Source organism: Neopelma chrysocephalum, unplaced genomic scaffold (genome assembly GCF_003984885.1).
Source record: "Neopelma chrysocephalum unplaced genomic scaffold, ASM398488v2 Primary Assembly neopelma1_25, whole genome shotgun sequence".
NCBI classification, from domain to species: domain Eukaryota; kingdom Metazoa; phylum Chordata; class Aves; order Passeriformes; family Pipridae; genus Neopelma; species Neopelma chrysocephalum.
This window is the reverse complement of record NW_020897694.1, coordinates 35,510,735-35,537,232: the sequence shown is the minus strand read 5'-3', so window position 1 is coordinate 35,537,232 and position 26,498 is coordinate 35,510,735. Positions and strand designations below refer to the sequence as shown.

Below are 26,498 nucleotides of genomic sequence, written 5' to 3'. Positions count from 1 at the left end.
GATCAGGCAAGCTCACTGAAGCAAATAGCACATCAAGTGCTCTGTGGTGCTTGTTCCCTGCAGTTATTACAATCTCTTCTTTTAATTCAGATTTCAAGAAACATTTTCCAACTTTTGTTTAATTTTCTTAATTAAACTATGGCCACAAAGTTTAATTCAGGTTGCCAGATTCCCGGGCAGTGTGTATTTCTCTGTAATGTGACTAGAGATGTAGCGGGGAAGAGCTTTTAAGGTGAGAATGGGGAGTTTTTTCCATGCCAACATCTACAGACACTTTTCAGACATACCTTAGGTCCCACAATAACATTCTACATTGTGCTATATGATATCATGACAAAAAACCCCCAACAATGGCCCCAGGCCATATCAAATTGAAGTTGCTTGATATGTGTAAAGCATGGTCTCTTAACTGCTTTGACCTTTTTCTAGAAAGTTTGATATCAACAGTAAATTTAGGATCCTTACAAGTGTTCAAAGCAAAAATAAATTAAAAAATTTATATTTGGCACTCAAAAGATGAAGAACAAAGAGGAAAATGTAGAAGTTTAGGGGTTTTTTTCCAAATAATGTTTCAGTCATGCGTATCTTATCTTTGGTTTTGTGTTTCCAGCTCATTTTTCATCTTTTGAAAGGCTGTGTGAGGATATTGAGGGAGAGATGTGAAAAGTGTTTTACTTCCTGCCCAGAGAGATGATAGGCTAGGAAGAATAGCTAAAGTTTTAGTTCTGTGGTAATAGAAAGCAAAATTTCTTGCTGATGAGTATTTGAAGACTTATTTAATTACACTTCTAGGAGAGTTACTTAATTTTGTAACAGAGGCTTGTTTCTAAACCTAGTCTGAAATAGCGTGTTGCCAAATTTACCTTCAGTAGTTTTGTCCTCACACAGAAATAGAGATCATTATTTTATTGTATGTTCAATGCATTGTATACAGCATAAGATGGTAAGTCATCTAATCCCTCCTTCTGTAAAATGGCAATGGACTTGAATAGAGAATGTAACGTTGTTAGTGGAATAAAAAATTAATAGAAGGGGATTTGGGGACAGAAAGGGAAAAAAGAGAGGAGAGAAATAGCAATTATCTAGTATGAATTTTAAAATTATTAAATATCCAAAGATCATCGTGTTTCTGTCCATCTTGTTAGGTTCACTGGCAACATGAACACTGTCCCCCTGCTCCAGTAGCAGGAAGGTTGCACGTGGTGCTATGCAGCTCCTCAGGGACAGGACTGAGGTCTGAACAGGGCTATCTGCTCAGGCTGCAGCTTCTCTTCTGCATCTATACATCAGATATGAGTAATTCTCCAAAGGCTGACTTTATTGCATGCTTAGTTCCTTTGCCTTTGAAATCAGCAATGTAATTCATGGTGAACTGTAAAGCTGATGGACTTGTGTTGCACAAAAAAGAGTTAATGTGATTCATTTGTTTAACAGTCAAGGGCCATATTCAGCAAAGATTTAGCAGGAGTGAAAAGACAACGAAGTACTTAGGACTTTCTATGAATAAGTGTTAAAAAATACCCACAAAAAATTTAAAAACAGAAACTATTCCCATGCATATGCGTGGCTGCCGTTCTCCTGCCCTTGGTTACAATTGGTGGGCTGCAAGCTGTAACCTCAGGTCTGCTGCAAGCAGACCTCCTCAGTTGCTCAGCTCAGGCTGGGGAGTGGTGGTGAAGGTGTCTAGGAGCAGGATTTGCACAAACTGACTAGTGGGATCATTTGGTGCCAGTAGGCACAGAGGTGTTCATTTTTGAAAGTCCCATTTTTGGGTGCATAAATACACATGTCATAGAGAAGTCTGATTTCCAGATGAGAAGAGTTCAGCAGTTTGGAAAATCAGATTGCTTTGATATTTCTCCAGGTGGGCACCTGAAAATTCAGAACATCCAGGTGTTTTTTGAAAATGAGAGAAGACCAAGCTCACCTCTCTGCTCGTTCTTTGGGGACAGTAATTAATCAGGTTGGGCTTTCTTTCTGTCCCCTCCTCCCACACGGGAAGACCTCAAGCCCCAGTCCCCTGCCTCCTGAGTTAGTTCTGTTCTGCAAAAGGAAGAAAACCTTTCTTTGGGGAATTGTCAGGGAGTTTAATGTGGTGAAGTAAATCCCCAGAAAACTTGCTTGATGCAGCAGCCACATGTGTCTTGTGGAGAGCTGCAAGAGACAGGCATCCCCTCAGCATCAGTATCACATCCAAGGTATGCCCTCTCTTGCCAGTTGTGTTGGGCAGCGCAAGCAAACTGGGCAGAGGGCAGGCAGGAGGGAGGGGAGGGCATAATTATTGGAGGCTGGTGTCTCACACTTCCTTGTCCTTGCTGGCAAAAGTTTGGGTCCTGACAAACAACTAAGCTGAGCATGTAGGTTAGGTGCTGGCTGGATGGTTCCTGTGGGAGGATAGCTGCTCTGCCAAATCTCTCAGTTCCTCTCTCCAGAGGGGCTCTGGAGTGAGCCAAATTTGGGAGAGCCAAATTTGTCTGCACCCTCAGACCCACAATGTACAGGTGGGTTTAAGGCTGGCATTTTGGGAAATGGTAGTTCCTTAGGACAGCTGTGCTCAAGCTCAGTGTTGCTGCCTGTGCTGTAATCTCTGCAGGTCTCCCCTCAACAGCATAGGTGCCGCTACCCTATACATGGTCAGACTTCACATAGGCAGTGTCACTGCAGAGTCTTTCCTTCACAAAGAATGTGGAGAGATGTTATTTGCTTGATATAAATAAATCCTCATATTGAAACCTTATACATGCAATAACTGCTTTGCTTCTGCTTACTCATATGCAGTAGAGCCAAAACAACAGGAATCGCACCCAAAAATGGTGTAAACAAAATCCTATGAATTTATAAAATATGTTGCAATCATATGTAAACTGCAAATATTGCATCTTCCTGTTGTGCTGATGGGGAATAATTTGAGAATTTTAAGCAGTGCAACTTTTCAGATGCTGGAAGGACTTGGCCTCATTTTGAAACTGCAGTAGAGGGTGGAATATATTTCATGTGACAACCATGTCCTCAGACCTATTTGTTATTTCTTTTAAAAATATAAACAAACTGTTTTCTCATTTTGTTTACAGGACAGTGGAACAGGAGATAACAGCTGCATTGAAGAAATATTACGGGTAGGAATCCTTAAAAACTACATTTTTCCAGTTCCATTTTGTTTACTCTGAAAAACCAAGAGAATAACAAGAATATTGCAATTACTGCTGTTAAACTATTGCTCTTTTAGATTGTCATCTTTCTAAGAAAAAAGTAGGCAAAATTATTTTCTCATGGAAAATAATTGAAAAATCTGTGAGAACAACATTTCAAAGCCTGTAGATTTCACTGCTACTTTATGCCAGTACAGCTGACCTTCATGCATGGAGAAGCAGATAATGGGATAAATTATAAACTGAAATGTACAATGATGTTTCAGGTTTACAAACCATGCAAAGTGCATGTTTCCATTAATCATGACTGTCAAAAATCTTAATTTTGAAGGGAGGTCTAGGAAGGTCATTTTCCACCTGGATTTAATTATGTAATGTCATTATGTTCATTATGTCCATTATATAATGACAATGTGCAAAATCCATACTTATTTCCATATTTCATTATTATTTCTTTTATCTTAGTAATTTCTAGTTTATTTTCATGGAGTAAATTAACATAGATCCAGACATGTCTTGGCTTGAATCAACTTTGATAGTGATTATTTTCTGTGGCAGACAAATTTCCAAACAGTGAAACTTTTCCATATATTTTAACTCATGGGGTTTTTGGTTCTTTTTCAAAAAGCATCATTCAGTAATTCACAATGCTTATAAATCTGATCTAATAATGATTGAAACACAAAGGAAGGTAGATGGAATGATAAAACCTCCCTATTACTGTCTGCACTTCCACCTCTTGGATATCAACTACCCAATATTTCTGACAATTTATAAACTACAGGGCTATAAATATTTGGTTTAGAGATTAGTAGTGGATTACGCCTGTTGTTTCTAAAGGCATTTCTCCATTCTCCCTCAATATCTTAAATGCAGTGTTTAATTCTTAAGCTGGACAAAGAGTTTATTGACAGTTGATGATGATATATTGCTTATGGCTTCACTGGCAGAGTTTTTGCTTAGCTAACATTTACAAAATAGGCTTTTGTAAGACTGAAACATATATTCCACAAGCCTTAGCCACAGTCCTGCTTGTTTGTCACACATTAGTAGCAGATATCATGAATTCATGATGTGATATGAGGTTCAGACACCTCTTTTTTAGGCAAGGCTTTTAAAATTAAAAGTCAGAGAAGCTGACTTTAGGTTCTGCAATTTGTGTCATGCAATTAGGAAAAATGTAGAGGAGACACAATTGCTTCCACACAGAGAAAGATGGATATGTAAGAGACCCCAGCTGAGAAGAAAAATGCACTATATGACTAGAGATGGTAAGGTGTATCTCCAAACCTGTGAACACAGCTGCTGCTTTCTCTTTTTTTCCCTTTGGCATGTTCCTCAAGAAATATTTTTGTCAAGCTTGATGATGGGCAGCCTCTCCAATCTGCTTATCTTCCAGGTCTGCAACCTAAATATCACTTACTATTCTGAAATTCCCTCATGTCTCTGTGTCTAAAATTAAACATAAATCTTGTAGGCTGTTACTCTATATATAGCATTTCTACCTGAAGCTTTATATTCATAAGGGTATAAGTCTCAGGTCCAAAATTCTCATTACACACTTTGATTGCTGCAGCATCCTTCCCTTGTTTTTGACAAATGCAATGTTACCTACCTCCATTCGTGCTGCTGCGCAGATCATTTTCCTAGCTTGACATCTTGCCCAAAAACATTTGTCTTTACATCTCACCAATCTCCTTCTCTATCACATCAAGTACAGCTATTTGTCTCTGATTTTGAGGACTCAAGTCTACCAGTCCATGCTAGCATGTTAGATCTCACTTTTGCTTACCCAGTGATACCAGCCCCTGTCAAAATATTGCTAAGTTTTACATCAATCAGTTTCTCCCATGCTTCCCCTGAGATCTGAGAAGAGCCTTGAAGACCTTCCCAATTAGTTCCATAGCTATCTTCCAGTCCTTTCTTAAGGGCCTCCTTTTTCCCAAACGTGGTGGAAAACAAGTGGTGAGGTCAGGGCTGTACCACTGTTTCTCATGCCTGCACATTTCTGCTCCACTTGTACTTTCCCTTGTAGTACTCTCTCAGATCGGATACATCTATCTGCTCTCTTTTGTACTGAAAAGTGGATTTTCTGTCAGGAAACTGCTGTGTAGTACAAAAGCACTGCTTAGGTAGTCTCAAAATACACATCCAGATCAGCAGTGGTGGTTGTCACTGCTAATTGGTGAAAACAGCAACAGTAATAACAAGTCTTTGCTATTCACTTTGTAAATTACTGGCATCCAGACTTTTCCAGCCCTCCCCATGCCCTCTTTTTGTCCCAAACAGATCCATGAAGTTGTAACACAGATTTTCTGCTTTTCTGAAACAGACTGTTTATAAGGAATGCCATTTCTGTGTTTTTTGTTGGAGATGCTATTACATAGTAAAGACAAAATTTAGCTTCTTTTCAGACAGAATATAGGAGGAATATATACAGGTGCCCGAAGGCAGATAGGCAAAAGCCGCAGGAGCTTCAATACTTGTGTTCCCCTAAGAAAAGATAGCTGGCATGCTGAAATGTATTTATTATAGGAAGAACCAGTCCTACTGTATGGAGCATCAGCAAAAGGAAGAAGATGCTTAAAATTTATCTTTTTAAGGAACATTGCACCCTGTTTTAGCTGTCTCTTGCACAACACAAAGCAGAAAACATCCTCTCTTTCTAGGTGGTGTGTTCCTTGCACAAGTCAGGATGTGGCTTTTCCAAGGAACAGGTACTTCCGTGGCATGTCCATGTTTCCTCAGTCAAGACCAAGGCAGCCATAAGACCAAGGGCAGTAGAAAGCGTACTCCAGATCTGCTCCGCCTGCTTCTCTGCGTTCCCTTCCGCCCAGCAGATGGGAAAAGGCAAGTGCTGGTTTGTGCACAGATCTTGTCACCCTCTGTTTTCAGAACATCACCATGGCCGGAGCTAACATCTGAACCTGGGCTGCAAAATCAGTTTAGTCAGGGTTTAGAATCACCAAATCTTATTTTGCACTAACTGAAACAAGAATTTATAGTCTTTTTGCTGTCTGTTGCAACACAGGGTGCCACAACTTAAGTCTAGCCTTTTACCAAATGTATCAAAGCTCTGTAGACTTTGTAAACTGACAGATCCTTCTGCACAAAACTGCAGCTTCCAGAGAAAGTCCCCAAGAACTGAAATGCAGAACCGCTTCCAGTCCTGAAGGAGGTTGATTAACAAGACAGTCACACTGTCAAGATTGGAGCTGTTGTGAGGTCTCCTGCTGAGTTTATAATCACTGCAGGAATCCTGAACCTCATCTAACCCCATGCACTAATTTATATCAACTTCTTCAAAGTGCAGTGACTTCTCTGTACAACTGCAGGCACGCATATTGAGGATAGAGAAACTTCCAAGAGAGCCTTCTGTGTAAATAACTCCACAAAGACCAAGTTACAGATGTTATGTCAAAACATGAGACAAAAGCCTCATTACTTGCTAGTAGATGTAAAAGGCAATTCCTTGTAAGCTTTTGCATTGTTTGTAAAGGACGTGATAGAAAACTTTGAAGTGGAAAATAAAAGTTAAGACTACACAAATATCCTTGATGCCACCGTGCATGGAGCAGTTCCTATGTGAGTTCCTGAGACATGGTCAAAGCCAACCTATTCACTTCCTTGCTAAAATGCAGGCTTGCTAAGCAAGATTAGTTCAGTTCTGGGGTCCCCAGCACAGAAAGGACATCTACCTGTTGGAGAAGGTCCAGAGGCATGCCACCAAGATGATTAGAGGGATGGAGCACCTCTCCTGTGAGGAAGAGCTGAAAGAATTGGGGTTGTTCAGCCTGGAAAAAAGACAGGTTAGGGATGGCCTAATTGCAGCCTTCCAGTGCCTGAAGGGAGCTTATAAGAAAAATGGAGAGGGATTTTTTACAAGAGCATGTAGTGACAGGACAAAGGGGAATGGATTCAAACTGAAAATTAATTTAGATTAGGTTTAGATTAGATATTAGAAAAAAATTCTTTACTTTGAGGGCGATGAGGCCTGGAACAGGTTGCCCAGAGAAGCTGTGGATGCCCCATTTCTGAAAGTATTTGAGGCCGTGCTGGATGGAGTTCTGAGCAACCTAGTCAAGTGGAAGGTGTCCCTGCCCATGGCAGGGGGGGTTGGAACCAGAAGGTATTTTAAGGTTGCTTCCAACCCAAACCATTCTGTGACTCTATGATAGTAATTTTGGCTGATTTCTATTTGAATATATTAGTGTGTGGAACTGTGTATTTTGTTACAATTGGTGGGGTTTGGAGTAAACATTTGTTTTGCTGTAGTAGCTCCCAAAAACAGGAGCAACAAGAGTCCTGCCTCTCCACTAAGTTAACTGTTGCAACCAATATTGGATGCATTCTGAGTATATTTGCTATGGATTTAAGGAGTAAGGGAGTGTGTTGAGTGCAGGCAGCTCTTGATTTGTAAGGTAAGTGGTTGGAGATTGATCTAGCTATTCTTACAGTCTTAACTGCGATTTCCTACAGTTGCAGTAGCTTTGTTGAAAGGAAACCCACAGGTGAGCTGGGATTTTAATTATTGAAGATGTTCTTTGTGAGTTCCCTGGATTTTTTGTGTTGACATGAGAAGTGTCATTGAGCTGGTGAGAGACCAACATACTTTGAGTGTTTAGCCTGCAGTGTTCATGTGCAGGATGAGGAGACAGTAGGAAGCTGATGGAGCAACAGGAATGCAGAGAAAGGACTGGAGAGAAACCAAGCTCAGCAGTTAAAACAGAAGAAGCTACCTCCTTTTAAATGGCATGGAGCAGTGGGCAGACAGGATGGGGTGTGGGGTGGAGAACAGATAAGTTTCATTCAAGGAAGATGGAAAAAGCAACTGGGGAGGCAGTGAAAGGACAAGAACTCTAGCTGTGAACATCCATCCCAGTGAAGGACAACTCTCCGTGGTGCCATGAACCTCCTGTCCGAGGATGAACACCCTTTTGCAAATTACCTTGCAAATGTCACTCCTCATGGCCACAGGACATCCACTTAATGAAAACATGACACTTTAGGTGTGATGGATTTAATGAATGATTTGCTTCAATCTCTCTACCCTGTGAGTCTAATCAGAGTATGTAAAGTACTGTACTTCTTATTTGAGCAACATTAAAAAAAATTAATAAAAACAGGATCTAACCCTGCTGCAGCCAGGGTCTCTCTGTTACCTCTTTCTCCATCCAAAAGGCTGGGGGGAGGTTGCTTACTTTTCACAGATTTTGTCCCTTTTTGGACTTTCTCAAATCATCACAGTCCCTCTTCTAGTGATCTGTTACTTATTGTTACCTCATCTGAGCAGTAACTGGTCCTGGCTTGGGCACCATGAATGGCACATCCTTTTTATTTCCCACATTGTGGTTTTCAACTGTCAATAAACCTTCAGAGCCAACATGTTAAGCCCAGACATGTAAACATAGCTTCCCTGGCCCTTAACATATAGAGTCTGAAGTACAGAACACCATGTAAAATGGCACTAAAATACTCTACTAACAGTGGTGATGTCAACCAACCATAAATCAGTTGTACATCAGCTGCTTCCCAAATTTTCATAGTTGGATTTTTGCCGCTGTCACTGTTTTTGTTGAAAATATTGTCTCAAAGTTGAGTCTGAGATTTGAAATACGCTGTATATTTAAAAGTTGAACATAACAAATCTTGGTGTCAATGAAAAAATACCACCTTGAAAAGGCAAAAACTATAAATAGTTTAGTGGAAATAGGAAATCAGGCTAGAAAATCTTACATGGGACTAAGACTTAGTCAAAAGTAAGGTCTCAAAAGTAATGTCTTTCAGTCAAAAGTAATGTCTTTCAGTCTTCCAAGTTCTAATGCAGGACGTGGAAGCACATTCTGTGGCATTAGCTACCAATATGATGGCACTGACATTTTCAAATACAGCAAAATCTGATGTGTTTTGAATTGAATAGGGTGGTACAGAGGAAAGAGACCCGTATTCTTTTTAGAACTCAAGTAGCTGATATGCAAAGGCTTTGTGTTAGGGAAAGGCAGGTCAGTATAAAAGACCCGATGAAACACTATAGTGCTAATGTGGTAGAATTAATTTTCAAAATTACTGTTTTGTAGTGAATGTATACACTCTGTTATTTGACAAAGCAAGAGAGAATCCAGAATGAATTACCCAGCCTCCATGCTATGCAAAAATAATACAGTAAAATACTTAATAATTTTCCCTCTGTTTAGAGTGTTTTACAAAGCTGTAAAAAAGGCACAATTGCCGTCTTGTTCCAATACAGAGAAGTGATTCCTTGTTATTAATGGCAAAGGGCCAAAGTCATCTTCATTTTTGTATATCCCTGCTACTGATCTTCTGAGGCCAACAGAATTAATACCATAATAATACCAGAAAGGATCTGTGATACCAGTCCTGATGAAAGAAGAATAAAAATTTGGGCAATAGCAAGTATCCACACTACTGTGAGCCTGAGATTTGATGCCTTCAGTTGCCACCTTTAGAGAACAATCTACATTCTACCCCTTTGATAAGATTCACTCAAAAAGAATTGAAGTCACAAGGGAGGTGTAACTTGAGATGACAGCAGCATCCTCCAGTATACCCTATGGTGACAGTGCTTTCCTCCTTGATTAAATAGGCACTAAGGAACCAAACCGATCAGAGAATAGAAGTAGATGCTGCTACATGATACATTTTCCACCCAAGTTAATGTTCCCATTTTCTTTGCCATGTTTCCAGGGATAGGTGTAGAGTAGAGGAGGGACAGACCTGCTGCCACCCCCACTGTAAATCGTGTCTCTAAAAACCTGCATTAGATCAAGATGCACATTTCAGTGGCTGACATTACAGATGTACTTCATCCGTGCACCTTTTCCTGTCTCCTACACAAATATTTTCAATAGACATTCTCTTATATCTAGGAAATTCCTCTCTGGTGCCCGACTTTCCACAACTGGAGATGATCAGTGGGGACTCTTCCACCACTGTCACATTTTCATCTGACCCAGGATGCATGAGCTCCCAGTTTATGTCTGAGAGAGGCAGCTTTCCTCATCTGGGGGCTGAGACAAATACTCTTTTGTTAATCTTATTTAATCATCTTAAGGAGCAACACATGAGTTAGCTTCACTTGGCAGAAAGACTTTAAGGAAATTGTGGGAGAAAAGAGGAGTCTAATAAAAGGAAATTAAATTGCTTTCAAGAATAATCCACTGCAATGTCTGTACTAATAAGTAAAATGGACTAATAACTGTTCTCTTAGCCTGAGGCCAATTGGTGTTGCATGGCTCATGCCCAAAGAGCTAAACTCTCTTACAGCCACTCATGAAGCAGAGTGGCTTCACCCATGCTGCCTGTTGGGAGAGACCCTGAGCGTGCAGGGATTTTCTCTGGAAGAGCTGACCCCAGTCAAAACCGTGCTGGTGTCAGTAATTTAATGATACACACAGTTGTGGGCCATCACTGTTAGGAGAGATGCAGTCTAATTTTCTGTACAGCACACTGGGCTTCTTCTGGCTCTGTGAAAAAACTCAAAGACTTGGGAGAATACAGTACAAGCCACACTGCAAAAAAGGTGGTTGAAAATCTCTAACATTTTTAATTCTGGCATCTTTTTGCTATTGTAGTTCACTGCTCTTGGGACATATTGGGTTGGGTTTTTTCTTTGAAAATGTGAAAGGTAAAATTTGTTTTTGAAGGAAATTCAAGAACATACACAGCCATTTTTCTGCAGTGCTGTTAATAGGATACTTTAAGAGAGACTGGCTGAATACTGATCAGGTTTTCACCAACCAAAATGCCATAGTATCTGTCCTTCGTGATTAGTGCTAAATGCCATTTACCGTGTATGGTACATTGTGTCATTCTTAGAGTTATTTTGGATTTAGTAGCTTAGGAAGTAAAATGCTATCAGGTGTGATGCAAAAGTGAGGTACTTGGAAAAGACGGAGTTATTTTATGCACAAATTATTAATGTTGCCTTAAATGATGGGATTCTGAGTCAGTCATCCAAACAGTACGCTGTACAGATTATGATGAAGATGGTGATAAATCAGCACATTTCTGACAATTTCTGAAAATCTAATTTTTGCCAACAGAATTAATTTAATGAAATATATATGTATTTCCAAGAATATTGACTGTCCTTAGAGCCACACATATGTATAAGGGCTGACACGCAAACTTCAGTTAAAAAACATGCAATTTTATATGGAAATTGCAAGCCTGTCACTTTACCCTTGGAAGGGGAATAAGTTATTCAGAGTAATGACAACAGCTTAGTGGGAGAGAAAGTGGGCTTCATGCAGTAAAAAAGTTTCTCTCCAGCTGTGTGGGTTTTCCACGGGATTCTTTTCATTAACATTATCAAGTTATTTGTTATTTACTCATGAATGCTAAATAAATACCAAGCAAATTCAAGACATTATTAATTTTTATGGTATTGCATGTATGCATATGTAATGGATCACTATAGCGCTGCATTTTCAACATACTCTAGTGTAAATGAGAAGAGCCCAATTAAAAAAACTGTAGACCCTGATCCAACCTTTGTCGACTTCAGATCCTGATGTTGAATTGAGCACCAAAAGAGAAAATTATGCCTATTGAATTGAGTAAACATTTTCTTCATTTGTCTGGGTGGCTTTTTTCTGTCAGTGAAAACTATTTTTTGCTAAAAATGCCAACCCTTAAAAACTTAATGAAAAGCTGGAATAATTTAGCATGGACAAAAGGAGGGTAATTTTCCTTAGACATTTCGTTAATATGAACTGAATCCTAAAAGGCCTATTCTCCTTGTGGTTTGTCAGAATAATTCTCGTTATAGTCAATAGGTACCAGGTATATATGCATCAACAGCAGAATAGACTGCTAAATATAGTTGCTGCCACAGCAGCTGGTTCCCTCTCATGTTCATCAGATGGGGAAGCTCAAAGCTGCAATAGCCTCATAGTATAAGAAGGTGATGCTTGAAGAAATTTTTTTTTCTGGGAACAGGGACATGAGCTCGGTTTTTCATTTCAGGCACTTCAGACTTTTTCCAAGCAGATGGACAGTCCTCATCCTGTTATCCGTGGGCCCACACAGGGATGAGGGGAGTGCAGGCTTTCCTTTGCCTAAGCAGGCTACCCAAATTTGCTGTATGCATCACATTGTCCAGACTCTGTGACCACTGCAGGTTCTTCAGTCTTTCTAGAAAAATAGGTGGCTGGGCTTTTCTCTGTTAGCTGTAGAAGCAGTCTATATCTCTAGACAAAGCAATAACAGAGCCGCACGCTTTTCCTCACCTAAATTTCCCCACCGTTTTTTGCTGTCACTCCTCAGCTCCCTTGCATCTGAAGATGACATTTCCACCCTGTCTTCCAGGCTCAGCCTGGCTTTCTGTCTCCCTCCCCTCCCTGGCAGCAGCATCTTTCATCCTCCCTGGTGTCTCCCTTCGAAGAGAGCTGCCCCCAGGCTCTCTTCTCCTAAACAAGCTGCCTTTGTCTCTGGGCCCTGGGAGTCTCACAGGAATCACTTAGGCTCAGTGATTTTTTTTAAGACCCAGGATTAATATCTGCTGTCTTTTTCTCTTGTGTGGGATTTTCCACTATCCAAACCTAGACCCCTCTGGAGAGGCGGGGGAAAAAACCATGGCTCCTTAACCTTTTGTTTTCCTTGGGTAAGATCTATTCAGGTGCTGATAATCTTTAGCTATCAACCTTTTCATGGACAGACATTACCTTCTTTTCCTTGCCTTCTTAGCACATGGAGTGTAAAGCATTACACTGTAAAAAACAGCCATAAGGAATTCATAAATTATACATAGGCAGATTCCCCAAATCATCAAACATTCCCTTCTGTTAAAGATGTTCCTTATCAGTTATTTTTTCTGTGGTGTATGTACCTTTCCATATCTTGTCATCTACGCTTTCATGAATTTTTTCTTTCTTGTGTTTGGTTTGGTTTGGTTTGGTTTTTTGTAATTTCAGTGAGTTCTGATTTAAAACAAACCAAACCAACAGGAGTCTGGTTTTTTACCCCCGTCTCTGTCCCTCTTCACCAGCAGAAACCACACAGCTTGGATGGACAAGTGGAGGGATTTTTCAGCACACAGACCTGGGGTCTTTGGTTTCTGTGTCCTTTCTCACACACTTTACTTGGCAAAAGATAATTCAAAAGTCATGCCAGCTAAATACTGTCAGTACTAGCAAGCTCAACACATGCAGAAATGGGCTGATCCATGATTGCATCTTGTTCTGTCTGTTCAAATGCCTGTATTTTGGCTAAGAGCTATCGTACTGGTAGGCAGAGTACACCCTGGGAATCATGCAGGATTTGTGGCCAGCAAGATGTACCTAGTTATGGTGTTACCGTAATTGTAGGATCCATTGCAATCTTTCCTCAATTTTTTTCACAGAAGATACCACTCTTACTAAATTTTTAAGCCCACGTCTCACTCTACACGTGAGTTTTCCTGCAGCAATGATAAAATCAATTATTACAAGTGAAAACTTAGATGTCTTTAAAATACAAAACAATGATTTTGAAGCATTGTTGGTTTGGCAGCTGCATTTTTACAAAGCTCATATCCCAAAATAAAAGCACTTTAAGAATCCTGTAACTTAAAGTGTGTTAAAGTATATGGAAATGGAGCGTTCTGTGAGACAAAGATAAGGGGAATCAAGTGCTGAAGCCAGCAGAAGTAAGAGGGGAAATGTAGCTGATCATACACCAACCGTCCCAGCCATTCTTCTCCAGCTCACATCCACTCGTTTCTCCACTGCTCTGTTGCTGTTTCTGAATCCAGTGTCAGTCCAGCCAAGCACTGCACTATTTTTCCGATGTGCAACAAGTCAGTCTCCTGCTATGAATCAACTTTGTACTGCTGCCTACTTCGTTTGCTGACTCCTGTGAGAGCCTTGAAGGAGCAGGCACCCAGCCCCGAGTTCAGTGTCAGAGACACTCAATTTGAGCACCCCTTGCAAAACAGACACAGCACTGACAGCTAAATGCTTTGCATTAGTTCTGAGCAGGAGGAATGCAAGAACCTCTAGGCAGATCTAAAATGTGAAACATGTTGTATAGATCTGCAAAATGAGATGGTTTGTGTAAGAATGCACTGTTGGTCCATCTGACTCCGTCTAAACTGGTGGTAGCCAAGAGGTACTTTTGATCTCACATGTCTGGTTGTGTCCTATCTGTACAGAAGGACAACAGACCTACGTAAATCAGCCCACACAACTTTCCTGCACCCTAGTTTCAACCCCAAATTCCCTGGGTGCATGGGTTGAAGGGAGTCCCAGTGTAGCTCAGCTGGTTCATGGATCTGAGTAGTGAGAGAGCAAGGAGCAATGCACAGCTTTGCAGGTGAATTCAGACTAAGCCAGAAAGAAATCATTACATTCATGAACTATCCAATGTTTATGTCATTTATCTGTCATTAAGATGTGAGAAAGCCTATAAAATGCACAACTGCACTTCTCTGAAAAATTACAGTGTTTCTTCTGTTTGGAATAGTGACTGTAAATTCCTTGCTATTATGGAGACTATTTAAGGTCACACCTACCAAAATGTATTTAAAGAAAGTTCGGACCTTTTGTGTCTGACACATTCTGATTATCTGTCTGGAGGCAAGGCTCCTCATTTTGATATGTAATGAATAAAATGCACAAGTGGAAGGAATCAAGATAATGAATTTGTAGGATAATTTTACTAATTATCTTGTTGCTGATCATAGAACCAAGGCTCTGCAAGTCAATCCTACCACAGCTATTAATATGCAGTGCCTAAAGCTGTTCTTACAACATTTATTATGCATCTCTCTGGTTCTACACAAGCTGATAGTTTACTAATAGATTTGTGAAAGTGAGGTTGCTTACATGCTCATTGTTCTAAGCATGACATGTAAAATTATACAGATTTACCAAAGTCTAGAGTAAATGAGAGCATTAAAAATAATTAAAAATTATTTAAAATTATATTAAAATATATTAAAATATTAAAAATAATATTTTTTACTGTGTGAATGTTACTCGGTGAGTTGAGATGGAATTTATCTCACCTTTATCTCACCTATCTGAAGATACGTATCTAGTCTACGTCAGTAATTCAATCTGTCTAGCCACAGGAGAGAGGATGGGACAAATTGTCTTTTCAAGATGCCTCTCTCCTCACTAACTACAGAGGGATCCCAGTCTCTTTGCCAAAATCAACAGTTAATTTTTTTTTTACTAAAGCTAAGAGGGGTAAAAGTTTGTTGTTGGGAAATGATGAATAGGAAACTTTTCAACAGGGAAAAAAAGCTGGAAACAAGTAATAATATCGTGAGGTTATGACTGACCCACCAACTGTTTGGTTGGCAATGCTTAAAAGATAGTTGGAGGACATAAACATAGAATCCACAGTGATCATCTGCCTTTGGTAACAGATCAGGAACATGAAAAAGTATCTGTCAAAGTGAGCCATGGAAATCCAAATCACACCAATGAGAGAGACAAGCTCAGGAGCCATAATGGGATACACAGTGTGACTTAAGGAATAGGAACAGGTGAATGAAGGGGAAAAATTGTTAAGTTAAAAATATATACAAGACAAAAGCAAGCACAATATTGGAGAAGTGACCAGCAGGAGGAAGCAGGTGGATCCTGTCATTTACCTGTCTCTTCTGCATCCCAGAGGACCAGGATCTCAATTGTCTCACTCCCCAGAGCAGTGAAGAGTTGTTTCCCTGCCTGTGTAATCAACTACAAATCTCTTAAACTGGTCGTGTGACCTTCACTGCTCTGCCCTCCCCTATGCAAAAGTTTAGATATTGCCCTTTATTTCTCCCATGTAAAAAAGTCTGGTGTTTATTACATTATGGTGCAAAAGGGAATCAAAAGAGAAAATCTGTAGGCATTAGAAATGCAGAATTCCATAGAGTGACCCCACAGAAAGGGAGTGCTCTGGGAAAGTGGCTCAGCAGATCCTGACCCTGTAACCTCAATTCTGTATCATCCTGGCTGGGCACCTTGTCTCTGACTTGCTCAATGTTTGTTTAAGCAGACTTAGATCTCCAACCCATAGTCCTTGGCCCTGCCCATGTGATGGATAGCATTGTGATGGGTATACAATTTTTGCTTAGAAAAAAGTACAAATCCTCACAAAAAACCTATTCAGACTACTCCTGCAGCAAGCTAAGATCCCATAAAGTTTTTGATAACTAAATCCATTTGCTGTTTTATCTCTCGCCTCAAATCATTTCCCTCTGATATTAGACAAAACTACAGCACAATAAAAAACAATAATGGTCTGGCACTTGGCGTAAGAGAAGAGTCTTTTAAACTGCTATAACGACACAGAAAAGAGGTCACCCATTTCAGCATGGATCTTAAAGTTAGCTGGAAATATTTGTAATATTAACAGAAGAATCAAAGCTGCTTCTCTGCCAGCCATGCCACAAATAAGGATTCTGCAGGTAAGGACTTTATAAGCCCCAGAGGACTCTGCTTTAATAAGCAAGTCATCTAAAAGCACTGTTGCAGACAATCATAGGGTACAGAATAATCCAGACCAGAAATGATCTGGCTGCAGAGAGACATTGGAAGGCAACAGGTTCTCTCTAGACAACTGGATAAAAACTGAGACAGTTCTGAAAAATAAGTATCGGCTGCCTTTGTAGTTTGTTTCATGGTTGCTTGGGCTTTTCTCTCCCATAAAAGTTGATCAGAAACATTAAAAGTAGAAATTGAGTGCTATTTGCAGGTTTTGGTTTTGCTGTTGTATGAAATGGAGAACATACTGCTATAAATAAAAACTTGTAAGCAAATTAAAACCTGCCTAACTGGAGATTAAGATGATCTGAAGTCACTGACTCAGGTCATAAACAGTACCACCAGTAGCTGAAACTGTTAATCACTGTGGGATGAAATAAAAGAGAAAATTTGTTAAAAAATAAGCAGGGGCAGGATGCTAACTCCAGGAGCACGCTGTTTGGCTCGTTAATAATGTATAACGAAGTGTGTGCCAGATCAAAAGCAAATCACATGCAGCTGGCAGAAAATGAAATGGTATTAGGCAAAGTATTTGTCTAGCTATGAGGCTATTTAAGAAACTGCTATCTATTAATGTGATGTTGATTAAAGCTTTTCAAATTAAGCTTTTCGAATTAATTTTTGCTCATGGAAACCCCATCAATAAAACATGGTATATGCCATTTATATATATTCATGCACACATATGGGGATATCCATATGTATGCATTATATATTATAAATACTGCAAATATTTAGTCACAACTTTGCAAAATTACCAGGCGTTATCAGCAGCTAATTTAATCATCTTTGCATTGTTATTGTAATTGTCGCTGTGTGTATGTACTGAATAATTGTTATTTGACTGTGTTATGATGCTATTTCTGATGTGACAGAATTTGACAAAAATCTATGGCAGAGGGAAATGATGAGTGCTGATGTCACATCCCTGTTCCTCACATGTTACAGTGTTGGCTTTCAAAATCTGAAGGGACACACCTGTCTGCTGAGCTACTTCAGCTTTGAATGGGTTGGCTCAGCAGCCAGGAAGGTGAGGAGCACTGCTTACACAGGCAGGTGCTTTTCCATCAGCATTCAGTTTTTAAGACACTGATATACTCATCCGTGGCTGAGGCTAGGCTTGTGCAGAAGTCCAGAAACATGTGCTTCTGCACCTGGGTGCAGCATGGGCCTGTTTTTGACCCAGCAAAAGCATAAGTCCTGGCCTGAAACACTGAGGCTATCCCTCTCCAGCCCCATGGTCTAACACTTAGGCTGGAAATGTGACCTTCACTGTGCCTCTTGGGCTGCTGGCTGGGGCTTTACTGCTTCTCCAGAGGTCCAGCTTCAACAGGAGGGAGTGGGCAGTGTTTACCCCCAAAACTCAGTGTGGCCTGAAAGTCTCCTGAGAAGCAGGAGCCACCTGAGGCCAGAGATAGCTTGCAGAATCCCCACTCTTGAGGTTGATCTGAGTAGCGAAGTGCCAACCAGCCCCTCTGGCACTAAGTATTTGAAAGGCAGCGTTGGTCTGTGCTGTTACACAATGAGCGATCACCTCAGACCGCCCCGTTCTTGTCACTGCGCAGCACAAACCGTCGGCTGACGTGAGCGGCACGTGTGGGGAAAAACAGAGCTCCTGCAGTCTGGCAGCCCTGCGCCCTTCTGCAATTACCATCAACACTTCAATTCTGTCACCGCTTACTAAAAACATGGCACAGTTACCGAAATAAGTGAGCACTTAAGGGAAACCCAGACCTTTTATGTCTGCCACTTATTTCCTGATTATCTTCCTGGAGGTCAGGCCCTTCGTTTTGACACTTAATGAATAAAATGCCCACGTTGCAGGAAATGGGATAATGAATTGTGAAAAGACATAATCAGCAATGACTAAATAATTAAGGGAATTGAAATGTAGAGTCATGTGGGAATGTATTAATAATAACATGATTTTTCCATATGCTAAAAAATTCTGCCTGTTTTTAGAAAAGCAGTCATCACACATGCTCTGTGGAAAAAAAAAAATTAATGTAGACTAATAGGAACTGTAATTAGACGTTCTGCTTTTAAACAGCTGAATAAAAGATGAAATCATATAGAAAGTATATTTAGATACAAACCAGAAAGTAAACTGATTATTATTCATAGTACTGTTAATAGGAGCTGTAATTTATGCATCTAGTGGGAATCATGTTAGGCAATTAGGAAAGGGAGTCACACTTGACTTCCCTTTATGCATTTACATATTTATATATTTTTCTATATCTTGCCAATGTCTCCATCTTTCCAGTTACCTTTAATCTGCATAACTGCCTAGAATTAGACCTTTTAGAGTGAAATTCTCTATTGCAGCTCAAAAGTTGGCCTTCACTCAGATTAAAGGAAACCACGCAAGCTTCTCTTTCATCATGTTTGTCTCCTGACACTGGACTTTTTCAGGTCCCCAGTACTAGATGAAGAATGGGACTTTATAATTTTTCTCAACACTTCACCTTCAAAGGCTTGCAGCAGAAATTATCCTGGCAGCAGGTCAGAATTGTGCCTGCTTGTGCTCCCCTCTCTCTGTGTTACTCTCTCCCTGCTTACCCAGGACCTGGGCTCAATTGTTTGGTCTCTGTTATTTGCACCTAACAAATCCTGGGATCCTATAATTCACCACACTCCCAGCACTGAAATCCCTATGATTTGGATTTTGGTTCTGGTTGGCATTGATGAGTTTGTGGAATATATGATCCATTACATATATCTAATACTTTCAAAAGTTCGATGAAAGAATGATTTATGGGGGTTTTGTGCAATAACATGGTTATTGTTTTCATTTGAAAATGTCCTAGTGTCTAATCACATGCTAATGCAGACTCGCAGCCCTCCCAGAAAATGTGGGTCACAAAATGTGGGAGAGGGTCACATCGCCAGATATGTTTGAACAGATGGGTGGGCTGAGGTATAGAGAGATGTTGCGGTTTGCTCAAGGTAAAAAAGCAAGTCAGTGGCAAAGCAAAGATTAAAATTCAAGCCATTAGATCATCAAAGAATTAAATGCCGTATTCATCAGCTTCATTTCCAGACATATATAACATGTATCCCAGCTAATCTGCAGGTTTGGAAATATTCCAGGGTTTGGAAATATTCAGCCCATAACTTTCAAAAAAGGAGAGGCAGGGAGACTCGACAGGGACTGGGACCAGTCCTAAACTTTGAGTTATTCATCTGGTTTTGCTTGCCATGTTTTGCTAAGGCTGTTCTTCTCACCGCTTTGTTGGGTGCAATGCCTCAGAAGGAAAGTGAGAATGTCCCCAGACACAGGGTACATCCCCTCTTCCTCCGTCCCTCCACAAGCCCTCCTAGAGATGAGGACCTGGTGTCTTGGCATGGTCCTCTGGCTGCAGGGCTTGCGTTTTGGCTGTGGACCATCTTTAGTAATTGGGCTGGCGAGTGCTGCCTCTGCTTCCGCTTGGGGCTGGAGCTCCCGGTGCCAGCTGCTCCCCCGCCTCCCGAGCTGCAGATGGCCCCACCAGCACCCAGCACCTCACCCTCTGACAGTCCCCTCATTCCCCCTGTCCTGTTGAACCCTCTTCACAGTACTACTTTTAGCAGCCATTATTGAGTAATGACCTGCTCTTTGGCACACCCTGCCACCCTCCTCACCTCTCCCATTCCAGAGCTTGGAAGCAGGAGGTACTCTGTGAGCAATATTGTGTTATGCTACAAGCCATAGGAAAAAAAAGCAATAAGTGCATTCCCATGCATTCCAGTAATGCTATTTTTTTATCAGGCAGCAGGTGATTTTAATTCAGCCCCCCATAAGTGCATCTCCTTCTCCCAGACCTTGCATGAGTCTGGCTCACTGCATTTGTTCTCTGTCAGAGTGTGATATCTTGGGATGGATTCTACAGGCTTTAAATAGAAATGTTCCTGCTTGCTGCTGCTGATGTATCATTGGGTAATGATTAAATAAATTCAGTGTTTTACTGCATTAACAAAAACACATGATTGTTTAACAGAGTATATTACAGAAGATGGAGGCTTTAATGGTCTCTATGGATTTTTAGTTTGTAAGAGTACATTATGAAGCTGTCTTGGTAGGGTGCTGTTTTCATATGTGAAAGAAGTTACTGGCGTTATACATCATTTTTATATCTTGTTGCTAGGCAACATATCATAGTGCAGTTATTGCAAAGGTGTCTGCTTCCTCGTTAAAAATCTTCATGTTGCTCCTTAATTCTGCAAAATTAGCTCTGTTATTGATCCTATTCTGCTTCCTTGGATCTCTCTTGATTGAGGTTTCATCCGTTAAGTTTTGGAGAAATATAATAGATCTTTTATTAACTGAATTTGGGGCTGAAGCATGTTCATTAGTGCTAATCTTTAGTTTTCCCCTTCATCGCAATTTGTTTTCATGCAGGGAGCCATGTGTTTCCATTCACTTGAGATTCAAAATCAGAGAAGTAATTTGAGTGGTGGTGTATGTAAGATATGGCCTATGACAGCTAGGCTTAAAAAACCAGCAACAACAAAATGCAGGGGCTACATAGGATGCTCTGGAAAACTTACAAAATTCACTTTCAAACTCATTTCCCCCTCTCTTCAAAATAATCTGCAGTTCCTGCTTCAGTGTGGTGCTGTTGCAAACTCTACTATATTAGCGTTTCCAAATCTGGGGACAGTTCTGCCTCAGCTTGGGTCAGGCTGTGCAAGATTTGATGCTTTACAGGACCGAGCTGACTTCATCACCTGACTTCATTCTCAGCTGGAAAAGGCAAATCTATTTCAGAAAAATGGAGTTGGTAATAACAGGCAGTATCACTCACAAATATCTTCCGCACAACAAAATAACATTTTTTTCCTGAGTGCCAGCGTTCATTCCCTTCATTACTACTCCTCCCAAGCTTCTTTGATTTGGAGAGCTGTCTGCCAGGGCCGTATGTGCTCCCCAGGCAGAGGGGTGGCGCTGGCACGTGTATCCCCAGATGCCTTCGCAGGTTCACATGAATCCACAGCACGTGGAGGGGCTGCCAACACCAGGCAAGGGGGAACCGAGGGCTCCCACAGACCTCTGTATGTGGCAAATGGCTCTTTATTGTCCTTATCCCTCATACCTTTGTTACTAGTGTATTATAATTCCTTTCATTAACTAGACTTAATGCACTGGCAGTCAGTATAGCTACTGTTCATTTTGGGGCAAATAGTACTATTATAGTATCAGGTTTTAATTAAGCTGTTTTGGATAAAAGCTGGCATGCTAAAAGCCTTTATAAATGCTGTTCCTTGGTACACACCCACATAACAACAACCAGTAAGTCAATGGGATTTTGTCTAACATCTCCCTTGGAAGATATAATTTGGCATGTGGTATCAGGGCAGTTATTTCTAAAGGCATGTGCTCCAAAGGGGAGGAATGAAAGAAACATGAAAGAAGTTAATTCTCTTTTTTTTTTTTTAAGCTGTAGAATAGTTAGAAATAGACATAAGAATTTGTTGTGCTCTAAAGCCCCTTTTTTAAGGAAAATGTGCAAATAATTAATTTCACAATTCTGTGAAATTTTAATAGATGAAATTGCAAATGGAAGAAAAGAAATTGCCAAGGCCAAAATGTCTAACTCCCAATCAATCAATGTACTTTCCTAAAAAGTATCTGCAAATAATTTTGACAACATTTTAAAGCTGATAGTTACCTGTTCACTCTGGAACAACTGCCTACCCATGGATTTCGCCTCAGGAACACACTGGGCTGTTCGTGAACAATCATATGACTCCATTTGCACTCTTTCTCCTTCCCTGTAATTTGCAAGAGAAGGTATAGGGTGGCCTCACACTACTCTTCCGTTGCTTCTAACAATACAATTTGTGTTAATATTTGGGCCCCTGAATCATACAACAGCTTTAGCTCCATTCCTCCAACATAATTAGTGAAAACAGCATTATTTTCCCAGTAACAATTCCACTGCTCTGCACCACTGGCTGACCCTGATAAAAGTGAGTGATGAATATCCAACCTGACCAGCTTGGTCTAATTCCTTTCCTCCCCCATCTCTGATCAATTTGAAGAGACTGTTAAAATGGATGAAACTCACTGTAGTTGCAGAGGTGTTGCCAGTGTCCAGAGGAACCTTCCGTCCATTTCAGAGAAGAAAGGAGTTTGGGGAATCAGCGTCATTTTTAGTATCTGTTTATACATGAAGTCATATTTTGTTTGAGCAGTTTTACCAGTTGGTCTCTTGTTAGCTCCTTTGGTTCATATAGAAACCACTGCAAAGGTGATTGCATTCCCTCATGGCCTGTGAACTCAGTTGTCAGTTAGAATCAGATTAACTGGATGATTGTTTCATTCATGGGAAATTTCTGACATAGGTAGCTGAGTTGGCTCAGTTAATCACCTCGTTTTTCTCTGTGCAGAAGACTGAGAATTCTCTCTTAACCCACATTCAGATTAAAGAATTAACCAAGACAGTGCCACAGGAAAACACAAGCGCACCTGTGAGCGCTGAAAAAGCTGTTACTTCTCACCTGACAACTCCAGAACAAAATGGAAGGCACTCCAGAACAAAAGAAAAGGTGAGGCTCCAACTCACATGCCACATTATGCCCCATACCTATGTTGTTTATTATTTCACTGGTTTATAAAAAAATCAGCTGTGGTTTCCAACGGCACTGTAGATCCATTGGTTCCCATTTCTCTAGAAAGGCTATCCTTGCTGATCAGCAGGCTAGACGTGCAGCAGGATTGACTCCTCTTCCAGCTACCACAGTATCTCCCCTCATGCTCATGTGCAGGTGATCAGCTCAAGAGGTGAAGTGACAGCCTCCCTCTGGAACTCACTGGCAGGTATGAAACTGCACACTGCCTGTTCAGGTGATGACAGGCAACCTAGTCCTGAGCTGTTGCAGCCATGAGACACTTTATCTGGGTCCTGGGGAGCAAGCAGACACACATCTTTCAAGACGATGCATATTTCTAGCTGCCACCAGCTGGCATGATCTATAAAATGCCCTACCCAATCAACTCAGCTTTTGAGGGCTCTGCAGGGATTTGTGGATTAAAAAATAGCTGTGACTTGTAAGAGGCATGTTACCAACTTCTATTGTCTATGCACTTCCTTAAAAAAACCTTGATGGTTTACTTCAATAAATTCTCTACTTTCCCACTGACTCTTTGGATGCCTGTACTTCTTAGAAAACTCAAATGAGCAGGATCAGGACAATTTTGTTTCTCCATTGTGATAAATCTGCCAGCCCTGTCTGTTGCCTTTCTGTGAATCTTAGTCTCCCAGGACTAGACCGAAATTTGATACCTGGTACCAGCCAACACCTCATAGTCCGAGTTTTTTTGGCCAACGCTCTTCAAAACATCTTAGCACCAAGTTCAGAACCCTCTACAAAGCTGAATGTAAGAATTGTATGGACTAGATTGCTTCCCAGCAGCTCTCTGATCAGCTCAGTCAGAATACATCTATCAGCTTTGTTGTTGGAGTCCAACAGCAGGGTCTCTCCAGCTAATGTCATAATATTTTTGGTCTTTCCACTTTCATTTCAGTCCGAGTTACCAGGGAAAAAATAAAAAACCAAAACAGAAAGAATGCTGAGCCAATCTCAATCTTCAACCATGGGATACTTTTTCTGACATCCATTTTCCTGTATTGTCAAACACGACATTTCTTGGCCCTTGCTGATCTTGCCCCCAGCTTGGTTAGGATACAGAGGTGGATGATGCCTTTGATAAGCCCATTTGTTCAATGTGCTGTGATACTTCTAGGAAAAAAAATGAAAATAGCAAATATGCCTACTAGCAGCTGGGCTTTCAAAATACTGTTACATAATCTAAGTGAGTTTAAGTCTGTTTTGCTAGTCAAAATTAAGTCAGTGTTTCCTTGTATTGCTTCCTTTGTCTGCATCTGCCTTGCATTTCATCTCATTTATTTGGACTGCCCAGACTTTGGGGCAGGAACTGCTCTTCCAGCATCTGTGTGGGGCACTTTGCTGAGTGGGTCCAGACCAGAACTCTAGACACTAGCTTGGTGTTTACATCTCCCATTCACAATTATCATGCAGCTTCACAATGTAAAATGAGATAATTTTCAGAGACCTTGTGTTCCTGGCTGGGAAGGACCCTTTCTCTTAGCATTTCAACATGGTTTGCAACAGCCTGCAAGGAGCCTTTCCTAGAGAATGGCGGAGAGACCCAGGACCTGATGATTTGCTCGTCCACTACCTCATCCTTTGAAGGACAAAGTTCAACCTCATCTGAAATTGTTTCCTAAATTCAGATGATTCTGAGATGTCCCAAATCTTGGGTCCCTTTCCCAAAAATTATATAGCTATAGCTTCAGTTGTCATGAGACATTTCTCCCATATGGGTCTCCCCACCTTATGAGACCATTCCAGCTTCAGGATGCAGTTCCTTTCAGGCTCTTATTCTGTCTTGTGAAGGTACAGAAGTGAATCTGATAAACTCGTATACCTGGAGGGAAAAAAATTATAATCAGCACCCTATCGTATTCATTCTTCTGAAAGCTTTCAATAAAGACCAGACACAATAAGTGCAACACTGGAAATGTTGTGTTTAGATTATGTCACAGCCTGCAGATAGTTTTAGAGACTTCTGTAGATGTCACATCCATCTCCAACTCCATCAGTTTAGCCTTCTAATTGTTTTCTTCCCCAGAATCTCAGTTCACTCATAGCAAAGTATGAGTGAAGGGGATGAGAAGTCATTTAACATGTGTGGGATTGACACATTTAGGTGATCCTCTAAAACTGCTCAGGTGTCCAGTCTGAAAGCATTAAAAGCGAATTTATTCCTGTGTAGACCTGTCCATGTAAATTTTTTACTGTATGACTAGTTTCCATGAATATCCTCCAGAGCGATACCACTCGTCTCCGTTTGCTGAGGTACTCATACCTGCTTCCTAATGCTTTGTTTACTTCAAGTCCCAAGTTCCAGGTGGCAAATCAGAGTGCTGATCAAGTTGTCCCCCTGTTCTTTGCGTAAGATTTCTACTCCCACATCTGTATTTAAAACACAACCTGTTTGTTACCAAGGAGGGGTCTTTGTGGACAGGCACTTGAAGGAGAGAAGCAGCTTCCTTGACACTAACTGTGGTTTTTCACAAAGAGTTTTCCACACAGACTCAATGACCCATGTTCCCTCAATGCTGACTTGGAGCCCAGTGCTCTGACATACCTCGCTGGTGAGGTACCAAGTGGCAAATGCCCTCCCCATCACAGCCTTACTGCTGGTGCTCCTGAAAAGGTCTGGATGGAGCTGGTGCACCTGGGGCCACTTCAGGTCTAGACACTGTAGAGGAAGCTGGTGTCTCCTGCACCAGAAACTTGCCCCTGCAGCAAAATCTGTGGAAGCCCCTCTTCAAGAAGCACAGTTAATGTCAGGTAAGTTACCTTTTTTCCCCCTCAATCTGTAATTAGACATCCCAATTATGCAGTTTAATCTAATTAAAGTAATGATGCAATTATACAATAATTGATACATAATCGGCATGCAAAAACCTGTGTAAGTATTATTTAACCAACAGAGCAAATTCTAGATAAACCTTTTCAGTCTCTTAATAGTATATCATTTTAGCAGCCAGCTTGAGGAAGGGATTTTGCTTACTCAAGCATTTTTAAAGCCTTACTGCCACTAGTGAAATGACTTTTTCTTACTATTTATGGGCATTCAGCTTCCAGTGACTTCAACGCGAGTTGTCTGTGAGCATCCACAGACAGAATTAAAGCTTAGAGCCTGTGAAAGACCCACCACAAGTATCTCATCCAAAGATGGCTAAGTGCTACAAAGTCATTTCAGGAATGCCTAATACTGGATTACCTGCTGGTAGAGATGATAAAAAAATGAAATAAATCTCATTTTCGATTGCAAGAGAAAACAGCTCTATGGTAC

At 40.7% G+C, this 26,498-nt stretch overlaps 1 protein-coding gene across 3 annotated transcripts in view; it reads left to right on the top strand.

Annotated features, from left to right (window-relative positions):
• Window positions 1-26,498, top strand: part of AFF3 (AF4/FMR2 family member 3) — a 324,957-nt gene that overhangs the window by 149,928 nt on the left and 148,531 nt on the right. For all 3 annotated transcript variants that reach the window (XR_003532872.1, XM_027674908.1, XM_027674907.1), the window contains exon 4: window positions 3,072-3,116. Coding sequence is in view for 2 of the 3 variants with exons in the window: in XM_027674908.1 (XP_027530709.1) it covers window positions 3,072-3,116 (45 nt within the window). In the remaining variant the exon portion in view is untranslated. The remainder of the gene's footprint in view (window positions 1-3,071; window positions 3,117-26,498) is intronic.